This window comes from Microcaecilia unicolor, chromosome 7, assembly GCF_901765095.1.
Source record: "Microcaecilia unicolor chromosome 7, aMicUni1.1, whole genome shotgun sequence".
Classification (NCBI taxonomy): domain Eukaryota; kingdom Metazoa; phylum Chordata; class Amphibia; order Gymnophiona; family Siphonopidae; genus Microcaecilia; species Microcaecilia unicolor.
In genome coordinates, this window is record NC_044037.1 from 177,397,976 (window position 1) to 177,408,619 (window position 10,644).

General features: G+C 40.5%; 1 protein-coding gene across 1 annotated transcript in view; it reads right to left on the reverse strand.

Moving 5' to 3' along the window:
- MAP3K13 (mitogen-activated protein kinase kinase kinase 13) overlaps positions 1–3,774 on the reverse strand; it is a 95,279-nt gene extending 91,505 nt beyond the window's left edge. The window contains exon 1 of the mRNA XM_030209638.1: positions 3,267–3,774. Within this exon, the coding sequence (XP_030065498.1) occupies positions 3,267–3,768 (502 nt within the window). The 5' untranslated portion in view covers positions 3,769–3,774. The remainder of the gene's footprint in view (positions 1–3,266) is intronic.
- Between the last annotated feature and the right edge of the window lie 6,870 nt (positions 3,775–10,644).

Below are 10,644 nucleotides of genomic sequence, written 5' to 3' on the forward strand. Positions count from 1 at the left end.
GTACTGCTTGAGTATCTTTTTTTTTTGTAATATCACACTGTGCTGTACTAATAACAGCTTGTGCAGTATTAGAATACCGTGACAATACTGTCTTCTCACAGTAGTAATAAGATGTATTATATTATTGCCTGAGAGTACTCTGGTACAGATTACTCATCTCCCAGCCTCGAGCATCACAATCTAGGCTGGAGTCCAGGATACACAGACCAGGCACATTTACTGGGTGAATCAAATGTATGCTAATCTATCTTACACATATTTATGGTTGAAAAGTTTATTACTGCACCCATTATCTTATTGTTCTCACACAAATTTTTTACACCAGTGTCATGTCCTATGGCAAAATTAGTATCGTACTTGTTTAAATGTTGTGTCCTCATACTGATGCCTCACATCAGTATCACTGCAGCCCTCAGGTAGTTGTATTATGATTAAGGGCCCTGTTTACTAAGCTGCGTTATATAGGCACGTTAGCATTTTTAACGCACGTTAACCATGTCCACGCATTAACAGTGTATAAGCCTACAATATCCCTATAGGCGCCTACACGGTTAGCTTGTGTGCTAACACGCTTAGTAAACAGGGCCCTAAGATTCTAAACTCAGGCTAAACTAGTAATACTGCTCTGCACAAATGCGTCCTTAATTAATGCAGGAAATGTATAACAATAGTGCCAAATGAGACTGTATTACTGATTTAAAATTTGAATTTGAAAATTTAGCTGATCCTAAATGCTTATCAGCTGTAAGCAGAAGGCACAGAATGGCAGCTGCAACCCAAGACTCCTTGCTGGGGTGAGCCATTTCAGTCTTTATCTGCCATCATTTACTATTACTATATTTTAGTTTTTAAAAAATTCCTTATACACCGCTATGTTACTAACCCGCACAGAGATATAGGCACAGTCCAAAGTCAAATTTAAACCAGGCACGTTTCTACCCAGCTTGGGCTTGACAGAAGTTTGGTGTTTTCCCAAGTTGACTGGAGAAATCCATTTGGATTTTTACCAGCAGAGTTTGTGAAAAATCTAGAATGGATCTGAAAAGGTTACATCCATGATCCGGTAAAAAAGTGCATCGAAATTTAGAGTGGAGTGGCCTAGTGGTTAGGGTGGTGGACTTTGGTCCTGAGGAACTGAGTTCAATTCCCACTTCAGGCACAGGTAGCTCCTTGTGACTCTGGGCAAGTCACTTAACCCTCCATTGCCCCATGTAAGCCACATTGAGCCTGCCATGAGTGGGAAAGCACAGGGTACAAATGTAACAAAAAAGAAAAAAGGTTACATCCATGATCCAGTAAAAAAGTGCATTGAAATTTTCAGTTCTGCTTCAGATTTCTTCAAACAGGTTTGCTGAACCTTTGCTGTTTTTTGCAAGGTTTGTCAAATTATTGAACATACTTAATTTGAAAGGGTCATGGATTTGATATAGTGCCTTTCTGTGGGTACAACCAAAGCAGTTTACATATACTATATGCAGGTACTATTTCTGTTCCTAGTGGGCTCACAATCTAAGTTTTCTACCTGGGGCAATGGAGGGTTAAGTTACTTGCCAAAAGTCACAAGGAGTTACAGTGGGAATTGAACCCACTTCTCCAGGTTCTTAGCCCACTGCACTAGAGAATGACATGGGGATGGGGACCCGCAGTAACTGTGGGGATGGGGACGGGGACAAAGCCCGTGGGGACAAGCGGGGACAGATCCCACGGAGACAGGACGGGGATAGGGACAGAGCCCATAAGGACGGGGAAAAAAAATCTGTCCCGTGTCACTGTGTATTTTGATGCCTGTTAATGAACTGGACTGTTCTTTATGTTTGATTGATGCAGACGACAATATTTTTATTTTTTGGAAAAAACAAACAAACATGCGGCCACCCCTAGCAAAATTTGCATGGGGAATCCTGTACATCCTGCTACCAGCACATCTTCTAAGAAGACATCTTCTATTGCAGGAGGGACTGTGGAAGACAGAGCTAGACTGACTCCTGAGATTGTTGATGACTTCTTATTCGTCCACAGATTAAAAAATCTCCCCTCTAGGGCATATAGAACAGGTTGTATTTTGTACCCCTGGGCAATTTAACAGGGTGGATTAGGATTCCTTGGGGTAGTAGAAGTCATCTATTGTTTGGGTTGGAAGGTGGTGGTGGTGGGAGGGTTATTATAGCTGCTAGTTGTTATTATTGCTTTCTATTTGTAATTTATACACAACAGTTGCAAAGGGGACGGGGACAGACCTGCGAGGACGGAGACAGGGCCTGCGGGGATGGAACAGGGATGTTGATGGGGCCTGCAGGGACGGGGTGGGGACGGAGACAGAACCCACAGAGACAGGGCGGGGATGGGGACAAATTTTGTCCCAGTGTCATTCTCTACACTGCACTAACCATTAGGCTACTCCTCCATATCTCCTTGCACATCTCTAGTCAGGTCAATGAAGTACAACGAATTGGGGTTGGCTTCTGGTTGCCACTTGGATCCAGATTTTTGATCCAGTCCTGAGTTTACCCCATTCCATGCAGGGATTTGTAGTTCTGATTCCCCACTGCATTACTTAAAAAAAAAGTGAGACTACAAGTGCCTGCATGTAATGGAGGAAATCTAAGACTGGATCCACCCTGTCAGACAAATCTGGATCCAGCTGGCAACCTGAGGTAGGCCACTAGGCCACAGCATGACCAAAATTGCCCAGCACAGTATCAGACACTAGAGAGCTTGGGGATGGAACTGGAGATTGGTTTGTTTGGCTTCTCCAACCAAAAAAGGTGTGCCACTGTCCCTGCTTTCTGTGCCCCTCCCCCCACATCATATATTTAGTATTTCTACAACCCCCATGTTAATAAACTACCCATTTAAAAATGCTACTAAACCACAGCTGCACCGTCCATGAAGAAATACTAGAGTATTGACTATATTACTATGAGAGAATGGTACTGTATTATCACAATAGGAACCATTACTATTGCACAGCATAGTACAACTGTATGCTGCTGTCTCCCCCTCCAACCCCAGTACAAATACATGTTAGTATATGAGTGAGTTTCAGGATCATAATGGAGTATAATCATGCTATTATATACTATAAGAAAATAACAGTAGTACTTTAGTAATTCAAGTATTTAAAATACTGCATGAGAAGGCAACATTATAGTATTACCAGAGAATCCAAAATTACAGCACTATATAAAATATTACTAGAGGATCACACATGATATTTCCACTGTGTTGCTCTTCCCTTTCTCACCCAACACACACGCCTGACTCACCTTGTTGCTGTAGTTTATAATCAGTGGAGTAAGCTTTTCCTATGATATTCCACACAGGTCTCAAGCAGCCAAAGAGCCCTTCAAGGAATCCCCCATTTCCACTTCCGGACCTGTTAAACTGGATTTTTATGTCCTCCATGCCACCATTGCTGCACCCGTCCCCTGAATAATGGTTCCCCTGAGGAACGGTAGTCTCAGCATCATCCTGCTCCCTCAGCTGTAGCACACTGTTCTCAAACTGGTCCCTCGAGTCCTCACTGATGCTGGTCAGCACAGCCGCAGTACCTTGACTATTCAAGTTATCACTCGGGTCTGTCTGAGGTATGCACTTCTCTTGCACATCTTCCAGGATCTTGGACGAAGAGTGGTTTGCAGTGGGTGCATACACATCGTGGTGCACCATAAACTCTTTGTCTTCATTCAGGGTCTTGGAGATCAGGCTGGGAGAAGAAGACCAACTCAGGGGCTCCTGAGGGTTAGCCATAGTACCATGAGTGTGCATCGAGCAGTCAGCTTGATTCAGTTTTGAAAGACCTCTTCTTGCACAAGCTCACTCCAACACCTGGCATCTGTACCTAGAAAGACCAACAGAAAATAAACACCTTGAAATAATATTGTTGTGGGTGAATATCTGATGATATCATGCCACAGCTGCAAAGCTTCATATTTATCGGGGGACCTAATTTCTCTTACAGCTGGTGCCAAGGTGACAAAATCCAGCAATTTAACAATATCCTATTACTACTTATTATTGCTACAGCATTACTAGAAGTACACACCACTGTACACATACAGATAAGAGACAATCCATGATCAATAGAGCTTACAATATTTTCAAAACAGACTAACAGGAGAATAAGAGATTAAAGAGTTTCATTTAAATATGGATATTAAACCACGGTCACTTTCTACTGATCAGTGACAGATTTTGCCAAAATGGCACTATTTTTACTTCGAAAAAAACCCATGGTAGATTTCATAGAGCAAAAGATGATTCCAGTCTGAGTTAAATGGTGCAGCATTCTCAAATAAAGGAGCTGCTTAAGCAAAAGCAGATTCTCTGACTGAGAATGCAAAATTGTAAGCTTTATGATAAAGTGTACCTGCCGTACACCACCTTGGGTGAATCTCTTTGTAAAGGTGGTTAATAAATCCAATAAATAAATAAATAAAGATGTGAACCACCAGAGAATTCATTGAGTTTCATGGAAGTGGCTCAGGCAGAAATCCAACTAATTTGCTTTTTTCAAATTATTGTTCACAGATCTTTAACGTGTATAATGTGATTCTGTTTGAAGAGTTGCATATCAGGAAGAAAAAACATGGGGAAGAGGACAAAAGCATTCATTTCCTAAATATACTGCTGTATTAAATTATATAATATACTAGGAAAAAATGCCCGTTTCTGAGCGGAATGAAACGGGCGCTAGCAAGGGGCCCCCTCCCTCCGTCCGTCGAAGCTACTTGCCTTGTTCGCTGTGGGCCGTTTCGGCCCTCGAGTGTCAATAGCTCCGCCCTCGACATCATGACGTTTTGACGCGAGGGCGGTGCACACACTCCAGGGCACGTGGAGGCTTCAGAACGTTGGGGTTGCCTTTTATATATATAGATATTATACCAGCATGTGAACAATGAATGGAGACCTATTTGAAGCCTGTATTCACTTCAGCTTTCTTCAGAGTACAGAGTAATCTATGTACCTTTGAAAAGTTCCCTGAAATGAGCTGCATTACTGAAACTGCTTCTAATCTACTTTATTCTTAAGATCTCCACTAAGCTCTCCCTGGGGATTTTCTTAGACAAATAGATCTACAACCAACTTATAATTCCATTACTACCCTTTTATAAACCATACTGTCCCTCCAAAAAAATTAAACAGATAATCCATATAGTGAGGAGTCCTTTTACTAAGCTGTCGTAAAAAATGGCCTGCGGTAGTGTGAGCACGTCTTTCGGGCACGCACTGGGCCATTTTTTTACCGCATCTAAGGGGCCGAAAAATGGAGCACACGTCCATTTTTGGCCTGAGACCTTACTGCCACCCACTGACATAGCGGTAAGGTCTCACACGCTACCCACACAATAAGCATGCAGCGCCAACTGCTGTTTACATCTGGGCAAAATATTTTCTACCATGGGATTCGGTGTGTGCCAAATTCAGAATTACCACCTGGCTCACGCACTAGCCAGGCAGTAGTGCCGATTTGGTGTGTGCTGTACGCGCATAGGCCCTTAAGCAGCTTAGTAAAAGGGCCCCTATCAGATCAAAAAGGAAAAGCATAAAAGAATCAGTAACAATTAAAAAGGAAACAATCAAACAATATAAAAGAAAAATATATAGAATTGCTGATAACTGTTAAACAATAGACCACAATAAAAGATAAAATAGAAGGGAGCAGATCTAGAAGTAAAATGGGAGTAAAAATACAGGACAAAAATTAGAGGATTAAGCTTAAAACAATTCTTCCTATAAACAAATTACACAATCCTATAAAGCTACACAGCCAGATAGGACTGAAGAGACATTTTCTTAAAATTCCGAATGACCCTCAATTGCTAGGAAGTAAAAAAAGAAATCAAACTCAGGTATAGCTATAAAGTGGTGCAGCCTGGCTGGATTGAAAAAGTAACCTAATACAAAAATAGCAAAAAATTCCAGCCAATATTCATGTGTTGGTGCGATGTTTAGTGGGTAAAAAGGAGAAAAAGCCCTCAGAAACCTTTGGTGAAATACCAGCGGTTTAGTGCGAGGTTATGCAAGGTTTTTTATAGTATAACTCACGCAACAGTTCTATCATAGGGCAGAAAAAACTCCAATTTACACGGACCTGTACTTAAGTCTCAAAAAATTTTTTAATATTCTTCTCAGACCGTTATGTGAGTCTAAGGGTTTTGATACACAATGCAAGCAACTTTTAAAGCAGTCTTTTTTTGTGCAAAATTTTCAATATTCTTCCCAGATCATTACACTGGTCTAAGGGTTTTAACACACAATGCAAGCAACTATAAAGCAGTCTTTCTGTGTGCGAAAGGAAAATGCACTTAGCTTGTGGTTTGAAATAGCACTCTTCTATGACCATTCGACGGGGACCACCGTTTCACCCGGAAAAACCTGGCTTCATCAGGAACAAAGTGCTTTGACAATGTTGAATCACAAATCTGAAACAGACAAAGTATCTTTAAAATGCCTGCCAATGTGCAAAAAACTTTAGTGAAAACACCTCTAAAAGGTCATCCCATAGACAGGCATACTTATGCTGGAGACGTTAGTGTTAAAATGGCGCCTCAGCGTTCACGTCGAGTCAGCTGTTAGATATACTTGCGTGAGAATGACGTGAAAGGTATCAGAAAAAGTTGAACCAATCAATGGAGCTGTTAAGCCCATTGGGTGCTAGCGTGTCCAATTCAAATATCCATCTCGCCTCCCTCCTGGCCAGTTTAAGTTTTCGATCGCCACCTCTTTTAGGTGGTGCAATCCAATCGATGACAGAGCATTGTAGATCCTCGAATTTGTGTTTCTGAGCAATACAATGTTCCACAATAGGTTCTTTTGTTGCAGACCTGCGGATGTTTGATCTGTGCTCCAAAATCCTGACTTTCAAAGGTCTCGTAGTCATACCTATGTATGTTTTATTACAGGGACAACTTAATGAGTATACCACATGGTCAGTGGAGCAATTTGAAAAGTGTGTCACTCATTATTGAGAAGAGCCAAACTAGTCTGAATGTTCAGAAAGAGGAATTAGACACCGAGCTGTCCAAACTTAAGAACACCATTGCGACAGTAGAATTTGACAAACAACACTCTATTTTGAAGGAAAATATAGACAAATTTCGCGAAAACATCAAAAAGTCAAAGCTCAAAAAACTAATCAGAGACGAAAAAGATTATTCCACCAATAACGTATACCCTTGGATGCAGACGGAAGACGTACAATCTTCTGTTTACAAAAAGCGAACCGCAACTTTCAATTCTTCATCATCCGGTAGTAGTGGAGACTCTGGTGACAGTGATAGACAACAATCTTTTTTAGGAAAACGAAGAGGGAGGGGAAGCAGAAGGGGATACACAGGACAACGGAACAAACCATGGACACGGTCACAAAAGTGAATTCCACAGTCATTAATCTGTCAAACAGAACTTTATCTCCCGCAGAGGAGTCTATTCTCCTTAAAGGATTCTCTTATGTACCATCCACTCACTTTAATAATTTTAAATTCCACACTGATCTAGAGAAATTCATTAGGAAGTTGGAACTCAAATTATTTTTTTATGGCCGTGATAACATGTCTGATAAAACTATTATCAAGCCTAAAAGCATTTGGAGACCGCCAGTACCACAAATTCCAGCATTACAAACTTTCAAAGCAATGATTCTCCAAGATCTGGATTATTTCAAAAAGAAGAATAGTCCCCTGCACTTCAAACACTTTAATACCACCAGAGTAGAAAAAGAAGCCCTTTGCACTCTTAAAAATGACAATGATATCATTATTAAAAAGGCTGACAAGGGCGGTGGAATTGTTGTCCTCAACCGCAGTGATTATATTAAGGAGGCACTAAGGCAGTTAAATGATACTAAATCATATAAAAAACTTTTGCTTAATCCAACTAGCCGACTGCAGTCCTTTATAAACAGGACAACCACAAAAGCGGTTGAAGAAGGCTATATTACTTCCAAAGACAAAAAGTTCTTATGTAAAAATTCTCCAACTATCCCCGTTATGTACTTTTTACCCAAAGTACATAAAAGTCTGTCGGATCCCCCCGGCAGACCAATACTATCTGGCAAAAATTCTGTCCTTGAACCATTGTCCATTTTCGTCGACTCCTTTTTGAGCGCTGAAGTACTAAAAATTCCCTCATACATCAGGGATTCTACTCATTTTCTTCAAAAATTACAAGATGTAAACATTGACCACAATAAGATCATAATGGTCACTTTAGACGTATGCTCTTTATACACGTCTATCCCGCAGGAGGAAGCCTTAGATACAATTAGACTAGTACTAGACAGCAGACCAAGACCACATCAAATACCTACCGATTTTCTTATCACGCTAGCTAGAACAGCAATGAAAGAAAATTATTTCATGTTCCTTGACAAGTTATATCTTCAAACCAGTGGAGTAGCCATGGGAGCAACCTTCGCCCCTTCGATAGCCAATCTGTACATGTCACAATTTGAATCAATATGGATTGCAAATTCTCCATTTAAAGAAATTATTTTACATTGGTGGAGATATATAGATGACATCTTTATGATCTGGGCAGGCACAACAACAGACCTTCAAAGATTCCTGAACTGGCTCAATAGTTGCAACCAAGATATTCAGTTCACTGAACTACACTCGGTTGAACACATTCACTACCTAGATGTAGAAGTGCATAACACATCTGACTGTTTTTCCACCAAAGTATTCAAAAAAACCACGGACAGAAACACGTTTTTGCACAACTCCAGCTGTCACCCTCTATACCTCAAGAACAGTCTCCCTTTCTCGCAGATGTTAAGGTTGAGACGCATATGCTCAGATTCAGCCACCTTTAAAGTACAAGCCAAAGACTTGATGACAAATCTTTCAGACAGAGGCTATTCAAAGTCCGTTTTAAAACATGCATACCGGAGAGCAAAATACAACGATAGACAGCTACTGTTGTCTAAGCCTATGAAACATAAAACTGAAGATAACATACTTACCATGGTTATGCAATACAATGAGCATGGCCCCTTTCTTGCTAACATGATTCGCAATAGGTGGGATATTATGAAATCCACACAAACATTCAAAAACACCCACCTTCGCATAGCATTTGCTAGATCTAGTAATATCAAAGAAACGATCAGCCCTGCTGATATTCAACTACATACCAACAAAGTAAAAACAACAGGTCATTTTAAATGTGGTCATTGCCAAATTTGTAACATCACAAAACAGATCAAACAATTTGTCAACCCGCATACTAAAAAAACACACAAGCTGACACACTTTTCAAATTGCTCCACTGACCATGTGGTATACTCATTAAGTTGTCCCTGTAATAAAACATACATAGGTATGACTACGAGACCTTTGAAAGTCAGGATTTTGGAGCACAGATCAAACATCCGCAGGTCTGCAACAAAAGAACCTATTGTGGAACATTGTATTGCTCAGAAACACAAATTCGAGGATCTACAATGCTCTGTCATCGATTGGATTGCACCACCTAAAAGAGGTGGCGATCGAAAACTTAAACTGGCCAGGAGGGAGGCGAGATGGATATTTGAATTGGACACGCTAGCACCCAATGGGCTTAACAGCTCCATTGATTGGTTCAACTTTTTCTGATACCTTTCACGTCATTCTCACGCAAGTATATCTAACAGCTGACTCGACGTGAACGCTGAGGCGCCATTTTAACACTAACGTCTCCAGCATAAGTATGCCTGTCTATGGGATGACCTTTTAGAGGTGTTTTCACTAAAGTTTTTTGCACATTGGCAGGCATTTTAAAGATACTTTGTCTGTTTCAGATTTGTGATTCAACATTGTCAAAGCACTTTGTTCCTGATGAAGCCAGGTTTTTCCGGGTGAAACGGTGGTCCCCGTCGAATGGTCATAGAAGAGTGCTATTTCAAACCACAAGCTAAGTGCATTTTCCTTTCGCACACAGAAAGACTGCTTTATAGTTGCTTGCATTGTGTGTTAAAACCCTTAGACCAGTGTAATGATCTGGGAAGAATATTGAAAATTTTGCACAAAAAAAGACTGCTTTAAAAGTTGCTTGCATTGTGTATCAAAACCCTTAGACTCACATAACGGTCTGAGAAGAATATTAAAAAATTTTTTGAGACTTAAGTACAGGTCCGTGTAAATTGGAGTTTTTTCTGCCCTATGATAGAACTGTTGCGTGAGTTATACTATAAAAAACCTTGCATAACCTCGCACTAAACCGCTGGTATTTCACCAAAGGTTTCTGAGGGCTTTTTCTCCTTTTTACCCACTAAACATCGCACCAACACATGAATATTGGCTGGAATTTTTTGCTATTTTTGTATTAGGTTACTTTTTCAATCCAGCCAGGCTGCACCAGTTATATGTGATTTTCTTTTGGGAGTAGGCAGCATGTCACAAAACCCATGGAACTCAGGATTTAGTTTTTCCAATGACCAATTCAAGAATTTACTCAGCTTTCCCTCAGATTTCGCTACGAGTACTCACTCCAGTCCCACGGACAGTGGGTGGAGTGAAATTACTTTGAAATATAAAGACATTGTAAAGATAGAACTAAATTGTGGTCTGCTAATCGAATATTGCAAGAAAGAACAAATCCCTAGGGGTTTACGCTTTAACAAAGCTCCACAATGTTTCACTGATGACCCTAATTTTGTAG